Source organism: Lagopus leucura, unplaced genomic scaffold (assembly GCF_019238085.1).
Source record: "Lagopus leucura isolate 7727_CA_CO unplaced genomic scaffold, USGS_WTPT01 27-11_obj-0_obj, whole genome shotgun sequence".
Classification (NCBI taxonomy): Eukaryota; Metazoa; Chordata; class Aves; order Galliformes; family Phasianidae; genus Lagopus; species Lagopus leucura.
Genome location: NW_024968732.1, coordinates 49,846 through 73,601, shown reverse-complemented (window position 1 = coordinate 73,601; position 23,756 = coordinate 49,846). Strand labels below are relative to the sequence as shown.

At 50.8% G+C, this 23,756-nt stretch overlaps 1 protein-coding gene across 2 annotated transcripts in view; it reads right to left on the bottom strand.

Moving 5' to 3' along the window:
* Positions 1 to 11: 11 nt before the first annotated feature.
* The window catches only part of ZBTB7C (zinc finger and BTB domain containing 7C), a 65,808-nt gene continuing 42,063 nt past the window's right edge, over positions 12 to 23,756 (bottom strand). For both annotated transcript variants that reach the window (XM_042894701.1, XM_042894700.1), the window contains exons 2-4: positions 14,089 to 14,205; positions 4,916 to 6,118; positions 12 to 1,022 (exon numbers count right to left, since the gene is read on the bottom strand). In XM_042894701.1, coding sequence (XP_042750635.1) covers positions 410 to 1,022; positions 4,916 to 6,102 — 1,800 coding nt within the window. In that variant the 5' untranslated portion in view covers positions 6,103 to 6,118; positions 14,089 to 14,205 and the 3' untranslated portion in view covers positions 12 to 409. The remainder of the gene's footprint in view (positions 1,023 to 4,915; positions 6,119 to 14,088; positions 14,206 to 23,756) is intronic.

Here is a 23,756-nt window from a genome sequence, read left to right as displayed (position 1 = left end):
CCCCCTTTTTTTTTTTTTTTTTTTTTGGATGGTTTAGGACTAACCAACCAGGATCCCCTTCAGAACTAGTTTTGTTGCCAGAGTTAGGAATTAACTAAAAAAAAAAAACAAACAAAACAACATGAACAATAACAACAACAACAAAAAAACCAACCAACTCCCAAAAGTCCTTTTGACCCAAACGGCCAAGGAATGTAACATACCAAACCCAAGTCTGGACAGCTCATGGGTGCCCAGTGTCCCCCAGGCAGAGAGTCCCTGGGATGGCCATGCCCCATGCTAAGGCAAGTGACATTTTGGGAGCGTTGAGGACAACAGCAGCCTTGGACGGGGCCACCAACATCGGGTGACCCAACCCCGAGCGCACGGCGGAGCCTGGCGGGGAGGAAGGCAGCGGCCCCAGCGCGGGCTAGTTGGTGGGCTCAGAGATGGGCGCCACGTGGCCCAGCCCCGCCAGGCCGTTGAACCCCGTGCCCCACGGGTCGGCCAGCGGGAAGAAGGGTTGGGCCGCCAGGTTGTCGCCGTGGCCGAGGGCGAAGGCGAAGATGCCCGCGTTCCGCTCCATGTCCAGCTGTGCTCGCCGCAGCAGCTTCCTCTGGGTGTCCTCCAGCTCCTGAAGGCTGAAGGCCGCCTTCGTCCCGCTCAGAAAGTGCTCGGGGCTGGGGCCGGGAAGGCACATGGGAAGGCCGCCTACTTCCTCCATAGCTGGCGGCACCATGAAGGCCTTCTCCACCGGTGGGCCGCTGGGACCGAAGAGCAAACCGGCCGCCCGCCATGCTGCCGGCTTGCGGCCCCGGCGCGGCCGCGCCATCCGGCAGCTCTGCCGCTTGACGTGGCGGTGGAGGTGATCGGAGCGGGTGAAGCTCTTGTAGCAGAACTCACACTGGTAGGGCCGGACGCCCGTGTGGATGCGCATGTGGTTCTTCAGGTCGTAGTTGTGGACGAATTTGGCGTTGCAGTGGATGCACAGGTAGGGCCGCTCTCCCGTGTGCTTCCGCATGTGGATTTTGAGCTTGTCCTGCCTGCAAAAGAAGAGAATTCGGCTTCATTCCTGCACTGCGGCGTTCTGTGGACCAACCCGAAATGGCTCAGGTTGGGAAAAATCCCACAAACCCACCCTGAACAAATGGCAAAAAATTGTGGAAGCATAGAATTGCTTGAGTTGGAAGGGGCCCTTAAAGGTCATCACATCCGACTCCTTGCAATGAACAGCGACAAGGTCCCTTCAACCCAAAGCATTTCTTTGGTGTTATGCCTCTAAGGAATCTTTAATGGCCTTTCCAAGCCAACCTTCCCATGAATGATCGTTAAAGTCACAGAACTGTAGGGTCACAGTGTTGGAAAGGACCTTTAAAGGCCACCCGATCCCACTGCCCTGCAATGAACCATAACACCCACAGCTCCATCAGCCCCGTCTGGAACAAACTTGGGTGCCTCCGGGAATGAAGCATCCGACACTTTTCCTGGCAGATGCTTCAACGCACGCACAGAAACTATCCGGAATAAATTCCACGCGTAGATGACCACATCTGGCCGCTAGGTGTCTCCGCAGCCCGGGTTTGCAGCTGGAGGCTGGCAGCACCGACGGCACCTGCTCACAAAAGGTTTAGACGCAGGGGATGGTGCAGCACCCATCCCCATAGCATCCATCTATACAGCTCACCTGATTTTTAGGGTGGCAAGCAACAACGGAGAGCTACCAGAATATTTTCCCAAGCTGGCAGCCCAGAAGCTATTTATTTATTTACTTATTCTTTATTTTGTGGTTTTTCCTTCTGCACACTGCAAAACTTACAGCTGAGGGACACAGCTGTAATAAGAGAAGCTGGCTGCACGTGAACTGAGCCACAACACATGAGAGGGGTTTCTACATGGGAAGTAAATGTGGGAGAATTCCATTGATTTTGGGAAAGCTTTCAGTTCAATCCCTCCAAGACATCGGGAGAGTAGATGGGAGTAATGTCATCAGTACATAAAGGATATAAGGATGACAGCAGAGGAAAAAACAAGCCCAAATATATTGATGCTGGCAGGCTGAGCTCTCAGAACCCACATTCTGCTGCCTACATACTGATTCCTGCCATTCTGCTATGTTTGGCGAGACGATTCAGTCCTGGCGTCTACATGCAAGCTGTTGCTGCTCCATGCACAGGACAGAGCTGACCCAGTACTTGTAGCCATGCTTGTGTCTTTCACCCAGCTGTGCCTAGGGGACATAGAACCCATGGTCTTGGAGCTCTGCTCATCTGCTGGGATGCACATCTGCTTCTGCTTGCCTCAGTGGTGCTGCTGAGGTCACCTGGGTGGTGGGGATGGATGGAGGAGGGCAATGGAAGCGCAAGCTGAGTCCATGGCCCCATACATCACACCTGGGACTACCCTAGGCAGGGCTCCGTGGGTTCTGCAGGCACCAAAGTCTCACCTAGAGGGGCCTGAAAGCCTCTAGGCAGAGATACAGGACTCCATGAAGGATGCAAAGAGGTGTCCCTGGCAACAGAGCCACTCGGTCACCACCTGTAAGGAGCAGCCCCAATGCTTTCCCAAGGTTTGCAGCTCGTGCAGCACTTTGGAAGGCAGAAGGAAGCGCCTCCTTGGGCCAGAACCCAAGAGCCAGATGAGAAACTGTCTAAGATGCCATTATTCTGAGATCTTAGTGAAGCCGCATTTCCCCTCAGTCTCCCAAAGTGCGGAAATCAGTTCTCACAAGCAGACAAAGCAGCACAGAAAATTGCAGCCCAAATGGATAGCGTTCAGTGGAGCTGCAGGCAGATGGACACCAGGTCACATAATGGGAAGTGTTGGAAAACGGTAATGAAAAGCAGAGCTCCCAGCTTCACCTATAATAGAATTTAAACCCATGTATGCCATGTTTAACCTCACAGAATCGCTGTTCCTAATAAACACACGGCATGCCAAGGCTGTAAATCCTGCATACAGGGTGACCACGGTGGGTGCTCTTCTCAGCTGGGTGCTGCATTTGGAGCAGCTGTGGGGTGCAGTGGAGGATGCTGGATAAAGCAGAGGGAGAAACACATCCTCTCTGTGTGAACATCCTCAGTGCAATTGCATTAGGAGAGCGATGAAGGCTCTGCAAGCTGTCACAGCACGAATAATGTGAGCAAATAACATTAACCTTTCTGTCTGCAATAGTTTCTCCTTGAGCCCTCTGGGGCTGTCCTGGTGGGAAAGCTGAACTTTTTGCAGTGTTCTCTATAGGGCTCGAGCAGTGCACCACAGCAAACCAGAACCTGAGCAGTCTTTGCTGAAACAATTAACGAGCTATTAAGTGAAATCCTGAGGGCAGATGGCCCTGCGAGAGGGGAGTGGAAGAGGCAGACCCTGAATGTGAAGACCCACAAAGTGATGGTGATTGCATCCAGTGGGGAGTCTGGGGGAGCCCCAGCCAAAAACCTCATTTTCTGTATCTATATAATTCTGCTCCTGCACAGTTCCACAAGTGCAGAAAGGATGCACAGGAGAGATTCATCCAGAAAACCAACCCACAGTACTCCTCCTCCATGTCACTGACCCAGCCCTTCTATCACAGCTTGGACCACAGGTCAGGATACCCAAACTGTCCTCTGAGCCTTCCTACACATTTTCACAGTGCTGACATCACTCTGTGTCTCAGTTTCCCGATCCAAAGCCAATGATACAGCTGTCATTCCTATCAGATTTGGGGAGCTGTGCACTATAGCCTCCAGATTATCCCCATTATGGGAATGGTGTCAATGCATCGTAACGCAGAGGCTGCCATGTTGATGGAAAGGAGCATGGAAACTTATTATTTCCCTGGGAAATAGGTTTCCCAGGGAACCTGCTTTGGCAGGGGGGTTGGACTCGATGATCTCTGGAGGTCCCTTCCAGCCCCTACAATTCTGTGATTCTGTGATTTTTGGGAGTGTGGAAACATAGTTTTGCTTATCATCTACATAAATTCTGCTCAAATGTTATCACAGAGTCAAGAGAAGAGGCTGAACATGAAGCACCCCAGGGACCCAGCCATTGTCACCATCTCTGCTTTGCCCACTGTGAGTATTATTGTCCTCTGGCTCAGCCTAATGGGGCTCACAGCCAGGAGTTGAAGCACCATCCCCCTGTCAGAAAGCTTTATTATTATTATGGTAAAGATTGTACTCATTAGATATTAATTATACCCAGCAAGAGCAGGTCCAGGAATCTGTTTGTCTCTGCTCCACAGTTAAATGTGCCCAGGCTTTCAGAGCAAGATGCAGCATGACATGGGCATAGCTCTACTGGAGCCTGCTCCAGTTTTTCACTTCTGAAGCTCTGCTGAGTGCAGAGAAGTGCAGTGGTGCCTCTCTGTGAGCAGCCTGGCTTTAGGGCCGGTCTCACCCAATGTGAGCTACCCAATTTCATGTAGGTTGATGCAGAGGTGCCGACGGCAGAGGCAACGAATCCAACCCTTGCAAATCAAAATGTAATCTTAGGACTGATCCAGCCTCAGAAAGCACAGACTCTGTCATGATCAAACAAGTGCAATTTGATTGGTGCCTACAGCAACACCCAAATGATGCACAAACCCAAACTAATGACTTCCCTCCACTCAGCGTCCTTCCCACTCAACGCATCTCCCAGCGTGGTAGGGATGAAGCTCTCTTGGCTCTCTGGCCACAAGCTGCCATTTTTTTCCAGCTCCCTCTTTTCCCGTTGTGCTAAATGACAACGAGATTGAAAATATCCCACTGGTTCCTCAAGTTTTGTCCTGTGAGCAGCTATGATCTACAGCTCACCGAAATGGGTGAGTTCATTTTCTTTCTCTCCCTCTTGTCCCTCCCTCTTTCTCAAAGGGTCGGGGACCAGGCCCTGCTCTCTCTGCTATGTTTCTGGGGACAAAAGGGACAAACAGCTCTGGAACCAGCCCCCCTCTCCCCCTAGCACGCCGGGTGCACACCTGGTAAAGCGGACCTCACAGATATTGCACATATACGGCTTCTCCCCTGTGTGGGTCCTCATGTGCCGGGGCAGCTTCCCAGCCCCCATGATGACTTTGTTGCAGATGGGACACTGCTGGGATGCCTTGGGCTTTATCTTCCTCTCTTCCTCCAGGGGCCACGGAGGAAAAACTCCTGCGAACTGAGTAGCGCTGAGGAAATTGAGATAAGCGCTGTAGTCGGTCTCTGCCTTAATGTGCCCTAAGGGAGCTGCTGGGGTGTTGGTAAACATGTCCTTGAAGAAGTCATTAGGGAAAGGAGGCGGAGGCAGCTCTTCCTTCTCCTCCTCTTCCTTGATCTTCCTCTTATTGATCACCAGATCCAAGGGGCCATTGTCTATCTGTGGCTCTTCGAGTTGGGGAAAGCTGCTAAAATCACCATTCCACAGATGGGGGAAGAAGGGAGGGGCAAAAGGAGAGAGGGCTGGCCTCTTTTCTGGGATGTTTGCCTTGGGGTACAAGTTTTCCCTCAGCAAGGACTCGATGGAAAAGTCTCGTATCACGCCCAAGTGCCCAGAGGAGTTGTTGGCCTGGTAGTGATTCGGAAAGTCTTTAGGTGCTTCGGTGAACGCTTCTTCAGTAAGATCAGACTTGGAAGGACTTTGGTGACAGCTTACTTCTTGGCCATCAGTCAGGTTCTCCTGATTGACAAAATCTTCCACTTCTTCTTCCTCCTCCTCCTCCTCTTCCTCCTCATCTTCATCTTCGTCTTCATCGTCATCTTCGTCCTCTTTGTCGTCTTCCTCCTCCTCCCCTCTGCTGGGCTCCATGATTTCCAGGCAGACGTTAATGATGCACTGGATCTCCAGCATCTTGGCAGCGCTGAGGATGTGCTTGACGTTGGAAGTGGTGATGGTGAGGGTTGAGGTGTAGGCAAACTCGAGGATGGCAGAAAGTGCTTCAGGCTTGACAAAGTCAATCTCGTAAACATAGGGCTGGTCAGTTAAAGTGCCGGTAGTGAAGAGTTTTTTGAAGTACTTGCTGCAGGCAGCAAGGACAGAGCGATGGGTCCGGTACTCCTGGTCCTGGACGATGAGGATGACATCGCAGAGGAGACCATCGTGTCGCTGTTCATTTAGGCCACATAGGACCTCGCTGCTGTGGTTTGGGAAGGGGATCCCAATAAGATCTTCAATGCCATTGGCCATATTCTCATTTAGTGCCCTAGGATGGGACAGAACACAGACAGCAGGACATGAACTGGGGTTTTCCAATCGGTAACACCCAAACGACACTCCCTCCCCATAGTGTCCTCCTCCCCACTGCCCCACTCACGCCTCCTGCTTCCACTTTTGTCTCTGCATCACCTTTAAACCCTTCCACATCCTCTGGGATTTAATTCTGCTTCCCTCTCCCTTACTTCCTCTGTCTCCTTCCTCCTCGGTCCCCACCCTCTCCACCTTTCATAACCACCGCATGTTCCTCTTGCACACCCTTCCCCCAGGAACTTTGTGCAACAAGTCCCTCCCCATCGTGCTTCCTCCACATCCTCCCACAGCCAACATCTTTCCAGGCACACACTGGATCTGCTGTGTGGGGAAAGGGTGATGCTGCATTGCTTCACACTGCTGAGTGTTGGCACCTACACCTCCAAAACGGGACTGTGCAGGGAGTGCCCTCCCATCCACACAATGCTCTGGGGACTGACTTCACCCCGGAGCTGTGATTGCTCCAGTCCCGTCCTTGGACTCATTGGCACAGGACCAGGTCCCACAGGTCTGGAGGTTGAGGCCAAGGACTTGAAGATGCAGCTTTGCATCCCCCAGCCTGAGCATCAGCTCCATGCTAATTATGGCTGTTGTCTGAAACGAATCGATTCATTACAGCATGCTGGGATTCACTGTGTTAACCAGCTACGCCAGCTCCGTAGAAAATCTCTTTTTTAACTGCCCATAAACGAAAGCAAATCTGATGTGTTCTCCAAGGTGAGTGCATGATCATAAACAGCCCCTGAGCCAGGAAGGAGGAGACACCTTCCTTCTTAGGATATCCTAAAATGAGACACGGTCAGCGAGCACGGTGGGGATGGGCTATGGCTGGGCTTGGGGACCTTAGAGATCTTCTCCAACCTTAAGGATACCATGATGAAAACAGTACGAGAAATTAAATGTCTGTTGCAGTTCTTGGTCATTTTCATTTTTGTTTGGAAGAAGAATTAGCATGAATAGGTTGTCACACGAAGAAATGCATCTTCATGTCAGTCTATGTTAATTGTACATCGCCAGATCATGCTCTGAGTGCAGAAGATACCAAAAACAAGACATCAGGCCACCCTGACAATTGTTTGCAGAGGTATCCTTGCTTCTCCCCAGACGTTTGGGTCCATCCTCTCCAATTCAGGCATCATCAGCAAGAGAGCAAGCAAACTGGAACTGGAAGATGGGGGAACACTGCTATGACTCCCTGTGTTAACAGGAATTGGAAAGGGCAGCCGTTGTGCCTACACATGGTCAGTGGGCACAGTGGGGATGGGCTGAGGTTCAACTTAGTGATCTTAGAGGTTATTTCCAACCTTCATGATTCTGCAATGCTGTGCTTCTGAAAAAACGCACAGCTCACGCTGGTGTAAATGGGCTCATTTTCCATTGTTTTCCCCTCCTGGTCCTCTCGTGATGTGGTTCTGTTAAGCGAAGCACTCAGGAAAGCCAATAACTTCACAGGACGCCAGAAAATTGAAGGTGATTTTATCTCATCTGGATAGTTTGGGGGTGGGTAGGAAGCAAGACAAGCAACCCTGGCAATTTGTTTACATACATTTGCAGAGAGGGCAATTTTCCCCTTGGGCACTCAGGCTGAGAAGTGTCCTTGTGGTTCCCACGCCTGGGGAAGGACAACTGGGCTGGGTGGGAGCAGAGCCTTCCTCCAGCTTCCTCCTCTGCCTCCTCCCAAGCACAGGGTGGGGTCCTTAGAAATCCCAGGCACAAAACCAGCATCCACAGCCCCAGTGTCTGAGGACACATGTGACTCCCCCATACGAATCCTGAACCAACCTCATGGAGTTACAAAGAAAATCCCACTCATAAGATAAACTTAGGAAGGAGAAAAGGTGAAGGGCACCTAACGTAGTCATGTTCTGAGGATGACATCCAGGCTGAGGATGACATCTTGAATGCTGCATTTATGGGAATGCTTCTAACTCCTTCACTTCTTCCACATGAAAAAAGAAAAAAAGCCCATTTTCTCATGTAAGGGTCCTGCAAGATGCTACTGTCAGGTTGGAGTTTTTCTCCAAAGAGTGGTCAGGCACTGGCACAAGATAAACAGGGAGGTGTTAGAGTTCCTGTCCCTGGAAGTGTTGCAGAACCTTGGAGATGTGGCACTTGGTCAGTGGGCATGGTGGAGGTGGGCTGGGGTTGAGCTTGGGGATCTCAGAGGTCTTTTCCAACCTTGTGATTCTACGTTGGTCACACTTCCATCGTGTAGGAGCAGGCACATGGAGCTACTTGGAAAATAATGCCCACATTTGAAAGAAATGCCCCAATCTAAAAGAACAGCCACCTGTGATGCACAGCAACAGGACTGCTCAAACTCCTCCGAAACGTAACCATCACCTTTCTCATGGAGCACAGCATCCTCAATGCTCAGTCCCTGCAGGCAGAAGCTCTGTATCTGAATAATCCAAACATCCAGCAAAACATCCCAGTAGGTTTTGGACCCACATTCAGGGCACTGAGCATCCTGGTCACCTCAGAACCATCCAGCACAGCATCCCAAAAGGATATGGACCACACTTAGTGTGCTGAGTGTGCCAGCCACCCCATCCAGCTGCAGGTGAGGCAGCCAGCAGGATCCAAGCTGCTCTGCTTATCCCCATTCCTTTTCCATGCCAACTCCTGTGTCTGTGGTGCTCAGCACTCAAGGGACTGACACTTTGGCTCTGCTGCTTCTTTTCCTTCCCGCTGCTCTTTCCCAATCCCTGCAGCCAGGGTGGGCTGGCTGCTCTCCCTCCTCCATCCACCAGCCCCACACGTACAGCCCTTTTTGCCCCGGGGTTTATTTGCACCTTCTTAATGAAGCAATTAAGATGTGCATGTGAGATTACCCTCATCTGTCAAAACAGAACAGCTCCTTTCTGTCAGGTATGGCTGATTTGCACAGCTCCAGACTGGGGATGTTCTGCATCAACAGGGATGCTCCCACGCTACTGCTGCCTTGGAAAGGTTCTTTCTCCCCTTCCCATCACTTATCCACCAGCAGGGAATGGGGGGATGGCGGTGGACAACTCTCCCAGCACAGACCCACTCGCCCCATCCTCAGAGGCTCAGAGTGAGTGCTGGGATCACGTTGAAGGGCTGGAGGATGTAAAAACCAAGAAGGCAGATATTTCCCTAAGCACGCCTCCCCGCTGAACATCTTGTCTCTGGCACAAGGTGTGATTAACCACCCGCCTTCGCACCCAGCGCTTCTCCCTGCGGCTGGAAGGTGGGGCTTCACCTCCATCGCTCTGCCCCGGTGCTGAGCACCCACTGCTGCCTCCCTGCAGGGGAATCATTGGATTTCTCATGGGGATGATGGACGGCAGGCCCAGGGGTGCGGTGGGAGGGGAGCAGTTGAACGGAAATATTGCCAGCTGACAGGGAGCGGCGTTGCCTCTGGGACAAATCCTGCCCTGGGACAGCGAGGCTGAGCCAGGAAAATGGCTCATAATAGGATTCTCCACCCCAAACTAAGCACTCCCTCCCCCCTTTCCAAAAAAAAAAAAAAGAAAAAGAAAGGTGCTTTTGCTTAGATCTAGGCAAGGTAGACAAGGGCAGAGGTTTCCAAGGTGATGCTTTTGTGTGAGGAAGGATGCAAACAGGGTCATGCTGACGAGGAGGATGCTCAGAGCGAGGAGGGGAGGGGGCACTGTGGGCTGCTGCTGGGAAGGGGGACGGGGTTTGGAGGCAGAAATAACGCTTCAGGGATTGAGATCACATGGGTGGACTCTAGCATGGTAGCTCTCCAATACTAATCGGATTTTCCAAGTATCAACACTTGGAATGAAATCCTCAGGCACACCAGGATTTACCCTTATTAACAGCTGCCATCTCCTTGGCACGCTGAGCCTGCAGGGACCCTACACACACTACTTAGTATCTTGGGATCTTCTCCAACCTCAGTGATTTCATGATTCATCCAAAAGCAAAATTCACGTGAAGTCCCATCAGGGAATCCAAAGTAAAAGGGATTGGAGAACCCCTTCCAGCCCATCAGTCCTGGCGGCGTCGTAATTTAGCACTTCTCTGTTTTAGTAACAGCCATTCTTTCCCATTTCCAGAACCCATACAGAAAATAAGAGTCAGACTTGATGACCTTCTGTAGGATCTGGTTGCCATCAGCTGCAACAGCCCCAGACACATGGGGGACATAAGTCAGACAGTGAGATTTCTGGTTATTTCTGCTAGCACCATCCTCAAACCGGCCTGAAAGCCCCAGCATCCCCACACTGGCACCAAGGTCCCACCCCAACCTGAGCACCACTTCACATCCAGCTCCTGGGCTCCAGGACAAAGCTTGGGGTTTGAATACTCAGTGGATCTCAGGTTGCACCCAGCAGCCCCACACACGGTGGGACCAATGCAACGTGGATGCTGAAAACATTTTTGGGGTCCCAGATAAAAGCAAACAGGAGCTCTGGCAAGAACAGAGCTGAGCTCACTGCTTCCTATAATTGAAGGACTGCGTTTTTTCTTTCTGGCTTCTTGAAATTACCCAGCACGCTTTCCAGTTTTAGAGTTCATATAAATCTCCAAAACCAGGAGCTGTGGGTCGCTGTGGGCAGCAGCTGGATTAAAACCGAATGCCATATTACGGAGCCATCTCTTGTGCTGAGCAGGTTTTGGCAAACGGGGATCCCAGTGATAAACGAGCCTGAGCAGGCAAATAAACATAATTACTGGAGCTGTACGGAAGGCACAGCCCTGCTCTGGTTGGTGCTTTGAGGGCTGCACCAACTCACAGGGCTGGGGTGAACGAATTAACCACGGTGTGGGAAAAGCTATGGGAGCGAGCGTGGGGTGGTTGCATCCAACATGGATGCATGATTTCTGTTGGAAGAGACCTTAAAGTCATTCTGATCCAACTCATGACCCCCATCATAGGATCACAGCATGGTTTGGGTTGGAAGGGACCTTAAAGCCCATCTAATTCCAAACCCTACCACAGGCAGGAACTCCTCTCGCCAGATCAAGTTGCCCAAAAACCCATCCAACCAACTTTGAACTTCCAAGGATGGGGCATCCACAACTCCTTTGGGCAACTGATTCCAGTCCTTGCTGCCTTCGTTGTCAAACATTTCTTCTTTTTAATGAAACAGCTTCCTGGGTAATGAGGCTGGGGCTGGTTGGAGGCTAGAGTGCCCTGCATCCCTTTTGCTCCCCTCTGCTGGTTTTTGGGACATGCTGCATTGCTGGAGGTGCTCAAGCCCAGCAAGGATCCTTTCTACAGGGCTCTACTCGAGCCCTGGTGCTCTCCTGGACACACCTGGGTGTTCAGAACACTTCTGAGCATGGCATCACCAAAACAGCACACGATCCAGGTGTCTGCACATCTCCACTTCCTCTGCCAGCAGGGTGTAGATATACACGTACACACGCGCACCTACAGGTCTGCGTGCACATAAATCCTCTGAGGGGAGCAAAGCACATCAAGCATAGTGCAGCCGACTTTCCATTCATCCCGTGCAACCACTCCACTCAAATGGGAACTCACTCATCCCATGCAAAAATAATAATAATTATAATCCCAAAGGAGAGAAAACAAAAGAGAGAACAGGAGGAAAATCCTCACGTGTCCCACCAGGATGAACCCTGAGTCATTCAACCAGGATCTTCAGCACCTCTACAGTGCCCAGTTGGGGTCTCATGGAGTGAGTGATGGTGATGGTGGCATTTTAGCCCATGTGTTTTTGGCTGCTCTCCTCCATCCCCACCTTGATGCCATCTCCAGTGTGTATGGCCTCAAAAAAAGAAAAAAAAAAACCACATTTCCTCCCATTCTGAGCTCTCCTGGGCTCACCCTGGGGCAGCTCCTCCATTCCTCGCCACAGCCAGAAAGAGGAAAAGGAATTACAACAACAACAACGAAAAAAAAAATACTCCACACACACACACACACCAAAAAAAAAAAGGCTCCCATTGAGCGGCGCACGCATTGGGTGGGTTTGCTTCCTGACAAAAAACACGATGGAAAATGTGCCAGACTCAACCATGGAAAACTGGTTTGGCTGCTGGCCTTCCGGGTGGACAGATTGCAATGGACTGGGCAAGGCGCCGGGCACAGCCTTACTGCAATAAATACACCCATAGAGCTGGGAGGGTCCAGCCGGGGGTCCCAAACAAGCTGGGGAAAGGAGAGGGAAGCCTTGGGAGCCGCTCCCTGTTTTCTTCCCCATCCCGAGAGAGAAATGCCAAAGGAAGGGCTCGGGGAGTATAAATAAAAGGGTCGGAGCACACGGAATGAGAAGCAGATGTGCGTGGTGCTGCTGCCCGCCTGAGTCACGGGGGGGTGGGGATGGGAATCGCTATTTTGGTGCTGGGTGTGGGGCGCAGGAACGCAGCGAGGAGCGGAGCCGCAGCGGCGCTGGAGCGGGATGGGGCCGGCTGGCAGCAGGTATGGGCAGGCTCCAGCATGGAGATTGACGGCTTCACCTCACGCGGGGGAAGGGGGGGGGATTTTCCTCCGAAAACATGATTTTTCCTGCTTCACTTCTAATTGCTGTCGAAGCCCTTAGCTCTAAGCGTACTGATGTTCCCGGTACGGCCAGTGCAGAGCAGCTCCCACAGGGACACGCAGCGGAGAGCAGAAGTGGCTTTGCACAGATTTGTTCCTGCAAGGTGCCTCTGCAGAGCAGCAATGCAGCCTGCAGGAACTCTGCTCAGTTCTCTGCATCAGGAGCAGAATCACAGAATCACAGAATCACGGAATCACAGAATCGTGAAGGTTGGAGAAGGACCCCAGGGTTCCCAAAGCCCAACTCCACCCCACCATGCCCACATCCTTCGGTGCCACATCTCCACAGTTCTGGAACACCTCCAGGGATGGGGAATCCACCATCTATCTCCCTGTGCAGACTGTGCCAGCGCCTGATCACTCTGGAGAAGAAATTGCTCCTAATATCCAACTTGAACCTCCCTGGTACAATTTAAAGCCATAACCTCAAATAGGGTCCTGGCTTCAGCCTATGCTCCCATGGCCAACCCCACCGTGGGGCAAAAATTTCATAGCATTGTGTGGTGAAGCACCCAGCCCCACACAGCAGACCCCCTAAAAGATGCCAGTGCCTTCCCACAGTAATTTAACCCGGGATAATTTGGGACAGTTTGACGGCTACAGCACCACCTCTAACTTAATTCTTAAGCATGATGGTCTTGTTGATGTGGTCCTACCCTTGTGGCTATTTCTCAGCCTACCATGTCATACTGTCACCTTCCCAAAAGAGAACGCCTACAGAGCTGATGGCAAACCCCAAAGCAAAAAGGAGAGAACAACTTCGGGATGAAATCCACCCCGTTTCTACCCATATGAGTGTCCTCCCAGTCACGCTCAATCAATCCCTTCCAACCCAACCATTCCATGGTTCTGTGATCTTCAAGGTCCCTTCCAACCCAACTGTTCTATGATTCTGTGATCTTCAGGGTCGCTTCTAGCCAAACCATGCTATGGCTTTGTGATCTTCAAGGTGGCTTCTAACCAAACCATTCTACGGCTCTGTGATCTTCAAGGTCCCTTCCAACCCAACCATTTTGTGATTCTATGACCATTTTCCTGCAGAGCTACACTTCTCTACATCACTCTTCCTGCCCACGTGAATCTCTGAGGCACACAGATCCCCAACCCCAGAGCTGAACGTTTGCAAAGCAAACATGAATCTGCCGCAAGGACAGATGGGGAAGGAGACAGTGCTTTCATCCAGTCTTCTGCTCTGTGAACCCAGCAGCTAATGAGCTCTCTGAAGACCAGAGGTAACAGACGAGCATAACCTCACCGTGTGGCCAGGCACTGCATATCCAAAGACAGCTTCCTGTCTGCAGGGGACAGTATGATCCACCTCTCAAGGTATGGAGCAATTTAACTACAGATCAGGGGTCACATTCAGACCTTATTTGTGTCTCAGCTCCTCCTGCAAGCAGAGCCCCTGGTTTCCTGGTACCAACCTGCTGGAAAGCTGAAAAGCAGCTGAATTAATTGTCCCGGTCCTGCAGATGTGTGCGTGTCAGCAAGGCCCAGAATGGTGAATGCAGCCACAGCCAGTGGGAAACACAGGGTTTAACCTGGAAAAAAAAGCAGAAGAAAAGATCTGTTAGACAGCTTGAGCATGTGGAGAAACAGCAGGCAGTCAATAGGGTTAATTGTTCAGCTGGTTCCAGGAGATGGGGGGGTACAGGATGCTCTCCCCCAAAAAGAAGGGAGATCAGGAGAAAAAGCTCTGATCTGCAAAGAGAGCTCTGCCCCACAAAGAGAGCTGCTCTTGCCTGTTTGCTTTGGCTGCCCTGGACTCCGGGCAGCTTCCAGCTGGGACCCAGAATTGCTGATGGTGTTTGGACTCCATCTGCACCCTCCCATGACGTGAGGAGGCATTCGGGACGATGGGCAGGGATCTTTTTGTTTTTTTCCCCCTAACAACTATATTTACTGCTCCATTTTGAACTCGCCATGCTGTCATTACGATGTCAGCCTAAATTACACGCGTGGTAACTGTGGCATCAACGCATGCACGAGTTCACAAAGGCTTTACAAGGAAACATTTCCCAGGGACACTGCAGATGCTCACGTGCCTGGACTCAAAGGAGAAGTCCAGAGGAGACCTTGGATTAAAGGGCACTGCCTGCAGCCAGCACTTGGCTGCTGGGCCTCAACAGATGAATTTTATGCTTTGGTTGGGCTTTACTGGGGTAAACATGTTCTTACTTCAACTGGTGTAACCATGCACCGAATCCAGGGATTTTCAGTGATGCTACTCTGGGTCTGCAGCACTGTAAAGATGAATTCCAGGATAGTTTCCTGCATAAAAATGCAGGATAGTTTTGCAGCCAGATCACAAGTAAGCAGGTCCAGGTGTGCAAGCTGCAGCATGAAGACGTTGGCATGGGATTTACTGACAATTCCTGGCTTATAGGGAGAGCACAAGAGCTGGGTTGGGGGCACAGCACCATCCTGGGAGGTGTCCAAGGCCACAGATGGGGCCTGGGCAGCCTGAGCAGGTGAGGAGCACCCAGCCTGTAACAGGGATGGGGCTGAAGGGGGGCTTTGGGGCCCCTTTCAACCCAACCATTCTGAGGCCCTGTGATCTTCAAGGTCCTTTCCAACCCAACCATTCTATGGCCCTGTGATCTTCAAGGTCCTTTCCAACCCAACCATTCTATGATTCTGTGATCTCCAAGGTCCCTTCCAATCCAACCATTCTATGGTTCTGTGTTTCCCTATCATTTCTCCACCTGTGTTTTGCATTTCACTGCTCAGATATGTGAGTCTCCACTTAGATGTATTGTTCTCTATAAGAGAGTTAAAAGGCCACAGTAAAACAAGACACCTGGAAGTCTACTTCTTCATCCAATCATCCATCCTCTCATCTCTGCCTAATACACATTACATTGTTCCATGAATGCCCCCCATTAGCACATCGATTTATTCTCCCCATTTGCCCCACGAAACTCATCAAGATGTTCCCAAATACCTTACATTTCATGTTGTGTTTTATTGGTTTTGTTTTTTTTTTTAACCTTGCATTTCTATGTGTATGCACCTATCTCCATTAGTCTCATGGGCAGGGAGGGACCCAGCACCTCACCAGCACTGCACTTCAAAGCAGCACACCGGCATCAAACAGGAGCCGGGGCTTTCCTCACCCAAGCTGGCACTTCAGCAATGTTTGCAGTTGCACTCACAGCAAGTCCTGACCACTGCCTCTGTTTGCAAAGCCCGCCCTGAGGCCAGTGCCAGGCGTTGGGAGCATTGCTGGCATTCCTGGGGAGCAGAGGGGTGATCTCCCCCTTGCAGAGGGCATCACCATGGAGCTGCTGCATGTTGCAAGCTACAGCACTTTGTAAGCCCCAGCACCCCACCAAGCCTTATGGAAGCATGCTGCATAGGAAAACATACGATCCACTGCAACATCTTCTGTGGCATGCACACCAATTGCGTGCATCAGAGAATATTTTCACAGCACTGTCTTTCCTTCCACTTATTTTAAGGAACAGAGTGTGGTTTCCTCTTGCTGCATTTCTCATATGACGCTTTAAAAATAAAACCTGAACCAATGTCAAACCAAACATCTTCTTGCCCCAAAAATAAACAAAAAAGAGCTGCTTTTATGGCTAAGCCATCAGGAAGGAGAACACACGTCCCTCTGTGGCCGCGCTCACCCAGCGAAAAAACAAAACAGCCTGAGTTTGGCATTGGCTGGCAGTTATTGGCAGTGACTTGCAGAGATGTGCAGGGATTGGCAGAGATGTGCAGTGACTGGCAGTGCCTTGCAGTGATGGGCAGTGATGGGCAGCCCATCCCTTCTGCTGCTTCTCAGAAACGCACACTGCCCCAAGCGCGGCACGCTCAGATTTACGCACAGAGCTGAGCAACCTTAACAGCAGCAGAGCAGGAGCATAAATCTGCAGCCAGCTTCAGTCCTCAGTATTTTGAGTGCCGCAGCATAAGAATGAGGCTCCGTGGCAAAAATAGGGCCGTGTCCTTCTGCACAAGGAGGGAGTTCCGAGGGCGCAGCTATCAGGAACCATCCGAGCCATTTGCCTGTGACAGCCTTAGGAGAGCACAGAGGAGACCCCGGGGGTCACTTAGGAGATGGGAAGGATGCTTTGCTCTCCTGCCCATCCAAAAGGCGCACGGATGGTGCGGATCCCCTGGGCACGTATAATTATGAGGAGCCTGCAATGAGAAACTGCTGTGAATGGCCAGCCCTAAAAGAGACAACTCCTGCCATAAAGCAGAATGGGAGGAGAAAAGGAAAACGGCCGTGCTCTGCCCTGCTTTGCTACACAGGCAGATGGGACCGGTATTTCTCCCCTGAAACTTTAATGGGGAGAACATGATTCTGCTGCAAGCGTGTTTTATATGCCTGGTGATTAAAGAGGAAGGCAAGAGCGGAATTTATAGAATTGTGGAATACAGAGGACAGCTTGCTGGCTGCAGTGCTCCTTTATTTTCCAGTGATTCCTTTTCTTTCTTCTTCTTCTTTTTGCTTCCAGGCTTGTGAGAAGGTGATGGATGGGCAGTGGTGGGTGGAGGCAGAACTCCTTTTGTGCTCACAGGGCAGTGCTGCATCACAGCCCGCAGTGGCTGCACAGAAAGAGGTGTGCAGTGCATCCTCGTGCTCCCTGCGGTGCTCCCTTGCTTTGCAGCCATCTCAGCCCCCCATCCCCTGCAGGCAATGCTATGGAACTGACCGCTCCGGGGCACATTAAACACCTTGTCACAGTCATGTGCTTTTCAGGGTCACCCGCTCTTCTTTCTGCCTCAATAGAAGGAAGGTCTCTTGACGTGAAATTCTCCAGACTGTTATTTTTTGTCACCTCAGGGCCAATCTGACAAACTCATCTCTCTGCGGAGGCTGTCAGCAGTAGTGTCACTGGTACTGCTGGTTCCTGCGACGTGGAAATGTGCCCACCAAGACTTGGACCGAACTCAGTGCCCATTTCATGTCAGTCACCAACCAGCCCGCACTTGGCAAAAAATGCAAGCCCATCTCAGCTATGCTGCATGACTTATGGCTGTGGGCCATTTTCCTCCCAGCCTCCGAGCATCCTCGATGTTAAATCTTGCTCTTCTTTCGCTCAGCTTTGCCATGACAACACAATCACTTGGCTCCCCGTGCCACATGCTCTTTATCAGGGATGTGTCAGTGGAAAAATGAACTCTGCAGCCTGGCAAGATCAGCCAAAGGGGAGCAGTTCTCCATCAAACTAAGCGCTCTTGCCCTTTTTTAGCTCATATTCACACAATGGGAGGAATCTGAGTCCTTGTGAAATCACTGTGACTACTTACCTGCATTGGGGGTTATACCCATATTCTGCCCTCCGAGGGAACAGGCAATCAGAAATTTTCTTGCTTGGATAAATGCTGGGTGAGAGTTGTGTTTAACCTCCAGTTCCTGCCACTCTCTTGCCTACTTATTCCCGTGTAAGGTTGTGCACGTGTACACACCTTTACTCAGAGCTGGACCTGCTCTCTGGAAAGAAGACTGGAGTAGATGTGGCACCTGAGGACATGGTCACTGGGCATGGTGAGAATGGGTTGGGGTCGGATTTGGGGATCTTAGTGGTCTTTTCCAATCTTAACGATTCTGTGACTCTATGGTCTTAAGACTGCTCGTCCCACCGATGTGTTCCCATCCACCCACAGTGATATGGAAACCCATTTTCTGATCTCACAAAACTATAGCTCTGCAGCAATTTTTATATCACAAAGTTCATAGAACCATAGCACAGTGTTGGGGTTGGAAGGGACCTCAAAGGTCACAGAACCATAGAAAGGTTGGGTTGGAAGGGAACCCAAAGATCGTAGAGCAATAGAATGGTGGGGCTGGAAGGGAACCCAAAGATCGTAGAGCAATAGAATGGTGGGGCTGGAAGAGCCCTCAAAGCTCATCCAGTTCTAACCCCTGATGCAGGCTGGTTGCCGACAACTCAGTTTCGCTCCAGATCCCACCTGAAGGATGTTTTTTCATTGACCGAAACGTCTCTATTAAAAAATAGCACTTTAGATGCTGGTGGGATGCTAGCACACTCCCTCGTACTGGATGTACCTCCCCAACCACCAACTATGTGAACAGCATGGGGCTGATAGAGAAGACAGTGGAGTTTGTAGGAAGGGAGAAGCAGTTACAAACAGTTTGCAAGCCTTCCCATGATGTGGTTCAGCCCAGGAAGGTCACTCAGTGATTATAGGATTAGTGCTATGGGTGGAGTCCTTGTGCTGTCCAAGCAGAGGGAGGGAGCTCATCCCCTGCTGAACGCAGCGAGTGTGCTGTTACACTTGGCCAGGCAGAGGGCGAAGGTTCTCTCCTTTCCCATTTCCCAAGGGGAGGGAGGAAAGAGCAACTTGAGGATGGAAAGCCTGGGTAAGAGGATAGCTGGTGGAAATGGGTGGGAGAGGCCAGATCGCCCCCAAGAGCTTCAAACACATGAATAGTGATGTGGAGCAGGATGGGAAGAGAAGGAAGCAGGAGGGAGATTATGGGAGTGCAGCAAGGAGGGGAGAGGGGAGGGGAAATTACGTAGGGCCACCAAGGTCAAAGAAATCAACTTTGAAAGGATTCCTTACAGACATAAAGCCAGCATCTTCATATTCAGTTATTTAGTTTTCACACAGATCTAAGTAATATATGGGTTGTTTTCTTTTTTCCACTGCCTCAGTGTTGGGCATCTGTCATAGAGCATGTTTAATTAAAAACAAAGGGAGGGTTGATGCAAACCAATTGGGTTCCATGTGCAAGTCAGACTCATGCTGGAATAAAACTCTTCCACCCGTGAGACAATAGACAATCTGTCTAATAAACCGACCAAATGGACCCAAATGCCAGCGAGTTTAATGTCATCAAAACTCCGTGTTGGACTAAAACATATTTTGCTGAATTATTTCCTCAGCTGTACTTAAGGAAGTGAAAACTAAGCACAAAGCTGAAGGAGCCAGCTCTCGTATCCAGGGTGTCCAACCTATCAGCAAGGCCAACACAGGTGATAAGCCACGGCAAGCTGATGTTGGGAAAATGCTCCCCAGCAGGAGGCTTGGAGCTGCACTGTGAGCTCTACAATGAGTTCCAGCCCATTAAACACCAGGCTTCGGTAAAGTACTATGGTGGGTCACATCTCAACACAGGCAGAATGGGTTGGGGAATCACTGAGGACCCAAGAGGACATTTCTTGGAGGAGAACAGAAATTTGGCTCTCACCTTTCTCTTTGCTTTAGATTTCAGCTGCCTCCTCCCCGCCCCAAACACCACTTCCTTTCACTCCATGCACTTTTTATCCCCAGCCTCCCATGGGAGCAGGTCCTTGCTCCTCCAACTACGTGGGTAAGAGCAGAAGCACACGAAAGCCCTCAGGATGGGGAAACTGTTACTGGAAAAGGGAAAAAGGACACAAGATCCACCTGGAAACACGCAGCTGAGCACCACAGGAGGGAAACCAGAACCCAAGGGATGCATTAAGGACCGTGTAAAGGGTCAGGAGCGGAGCAAAGAGCAGAAACTGTGTCCTCTGTCCCCGATCCCAAGCATTTAGTACTTCCCTCCGTTCAGCTTTAACCTTACAAGTTCCCTTAACCTTCTCCTGGCAGCTTCCTAATGGGCACATAAATCTCTGGAGAGTATCTTAAATTCTTTTTTATCACAGAGTGTATCAGTGTGATAATAAGATCAGCCTTCAGACTCCCCATTAAGTCACAGAAGGTGTGGTCATCAGTCATGCTTCTCCCAGTCTTAATTGCCAGACAGACACTTTAAGTGGAAAGTCCACCTAATGAGCCCAATCATTAAAACATCCCCGGTTCCTATTTGAGATGGAAAATCATATTACCCTAATAAGGGGGCTGCGTCATTGCCCCCCTAGTCAATCATGTGGCGTGGGGAAGGTGAGACTTCTCTCTGAGTTGGCCTTGGATGTGTCATTTAAGCACAGCCTCTACTTCAGGCAAGAAAAAGTAGTAACACCCTTCTTGGAATGAGAACAGAGTGGTGGGAGAGGAGAGGAGACCCAGAGGTGTGCAAAGGACACAGACATGGTGGGTGCTCCATGCCAGGTGGAGGTGATGGATGAGCCACCACAGTCCTGCTCAGGTAGAGAAGGTGCGACTGTGATGTGCTTACAGAAAGCAGTGGGACAGTTCTGACCCAAGAAGTTTGCAAGAAAAGTCTCCATTAGAGAAACGATGGGTTCCAATGCGGATGGGTATAGGGGCCGGTGAAATGAGAAGCCAAGGCAGACGGGTGGAATGGCTCAGACACCAAGTGCAAAATTCAGAGAGCCCCGTGAAAGTCCTTACGTGGGGCAAACCATCCCAAAGTCCCTAAGAAAGAATTCACGCTGTAAGTAATCCTCTTCCATCCCCTTCAAGTCCAGGTGCAAAGCGATGGCACTGACTTTGGGAAGCAATGATGGCACGTTCCCATCCATGTGTCCCCATCTTTGCACTTCACATCCATTGTGGGAAGATCTGAGCTCCTCTTGAGTCAAACCAGCAACTGTCCCAGTTGTCTCCAACCACGCCACCTGCCCTTGCCTTGGTGCCAAAGGCCTCTCACTGCAGGATGGAGAAGGTGCCAGGATTGATGGGATGTCCCATTCCTGGAGGTGCCCAAGGCCAGGCTGGATGGGACTTTGGGCAACCCAGTGTTTATGGCAGGGGTTTGGAACTGGGTGGGCTTTAAAGCCTCTCCAAACCAAGTGACAGAACCATCAATAGAACCATGAAGGTCGGAAAAGACCTCTGAAATCACTGAGTCCAGCTGTAATCATTCTACGTCGCGATGACCGATCCTGCGGTCCTGCGATGATTGATGTGCTCCCCATGCACAGCTCCACAGGGGCAGCAGGGCTGGCCGGACATCCAACATCAAGCTGCAACCATGCTGGGTGCTCAGAGAGCAGATCTATCCCAATAAAAACAAAGAAGCACGGAAGGGCGTGTTGCTTTTGGGTAATAATACATCTTAAACTGCACGGTGAGGCCAAGGCAGCACCGCACCCTGAGCCGCCCGAAGGGTGTGGGCATTATACAATGATTTGCCCACACCCAGCACCTCCGATGACAATTAGCACCCGGCAGTAAATCCTGCATCTCCAACCAGGAAATGCACACCAAAAAAAAAGAAAAAGAAAAAAAAAAGATCCCAATGATGTGTCCCAGCATGAACACCACTTTGGGCAGATCTGCACCGTCCTGACACAGGGAGCTTTTTGTTGCTGTTGTTTGTTTTTTGGTTGGTCGGGGGTTTTTTTTGGCCCCTGGAAGGAGCCAAGGTAAAGCCAACGGTGGTTGCGTTGTAAATTCCAGTTAGGAGTGGGTTTCTGAGTTTTCATCATTTAAGAAGAATACGAGACAGAGACGGTGCAAAAGACTAAATGTATAATTACATTCTGATAACTACAAAGTCATGCGGAGTACTTTATAGATAATAAAATGACAAGATCTCATCACGCCCAAGTTTATTTTCATAGCTGTAAATCCACTTCTGCCCAAGTCGACGGGAAGAGATTTTACTATTGAGTAATAATGGAAGCAAAATAACACTTATTAAAGGGAAATGGGAACAAGAACTCATCTGATGTTGAAAGACAACAGAGAAAAGCAGTTTGTTATTAAGAAATAGCAGAAACAACTCTGAGATACTGGCAGCAAGGTTAACAGAGATGCCATTTTTCTCCTCAGCCACAATGCAGCAATGCTCATCAAAATGGGAATTAAAGACACAGTGCCGGGCTGCACCTCCAGGCACCAGCACAGATGAGAAGGATAAAAAGAACCATTGGCGCAGGCTGCCCAGGGAGGTGCTCAAGAACCTCCCATCCCTGGAGGTGCTCAAGAACCGTGCAGATGTGGCACACGGGGACGTGGTCAGTGGGCATGGTGAGAATTGGGTTGGGGTTGGGGATCCTGGAGGTCTTTTCCAACTTCAATGATTCCGTGATTCTGTAAAGGTGAGGAAATAAATACCCACTGTTTGCTGATGGTAGCTGGGAGCATCTTCAGATGATACTGGGGTTTTTTACAGAGTGAGGCACAAGATTTATTATTATTTTTATGATGATGACTACCACTAATTGCAGTGACCATTTACTCTTTGCCCAGCAGCTACGAGCAGGATGCTCATTGCTTCACAAGCACTGTGCAAACAAGAGAGAAGAGAAGGAGCAGCCTGTCTCCAAACACACGCTCAAAATAAACAGTAGGAGAAAACAAAGATTATCTGGTTTGCACAGATGAGGAACAGAGATACTGTGCGCCTCGCCTTGGGCCATGTAGGAAGCCCATGGCAGAGCCAACATTTGGAGTCAGCTCTTCCAAATCCCAGTGCCACCTTGCCTGGAGGATAAGTGGGAGCAGGCTCTCTGCCTGGGGCTCGGCTGTGTGCTGGGGCTGGGAGCCCTGCTGGGAGACAGAGATGGTGGCCACCACGTGCTGGTCCCTGACTGCTCCATGGCGACGCTGGCATCAGCACCAAAGCCAGAATCATATAATCATAGGATCATGAAGGTTGAAAAAGCTCTCTGAGATCCCCAAGCCCAACCCACCCCACCATGCCCACTGACCACATCCCCAAGTGCCACATCTCCACCACTGAACACCTCCAGGGATGGGAACTCCCCCACCTGCCGGGGCAGCCAGGGCCACTGCATCACCGCCCTTTGGAAAATAAATTGATCCTAATATCCAACCTGAACCCCTCCTCCCTTTGCACCGGGACGCAGCAAATCCCCCAAAAGATCGGGACTGGCAGGGCTCAGCTGGCAGCAGGAGCGAAAGCAGGAGGATTCTGGCCCCGAGGAAAGTGGGATCCCGGGGTTTGTGGGATCCCAGCAGGAACTGGAAAATGGGAGAAGCCATCAGCTCGAGGCTTCCAGCAGCGAGAGGGGAAGGGTAGGGTTTGTGGTCAATGAGGAATGCTCCACAAAGGTACCGCCAGCAGCAAAACCGGGGCTTTTCCAAACACAAACAGTTCGGGGAAGCAGAGAGACGGAGCGCCGGCTAAAAATACGCAGCGCCGAGTAAAAAGGATTCGAGGAGCCCGAAAGGAAGAGCGAAAAGCAAATTGCAGGGAATTGTTCAGCAGACAATGAAGGCTCCTCGCATGCCCTGCAACAGGCGGGTGGCA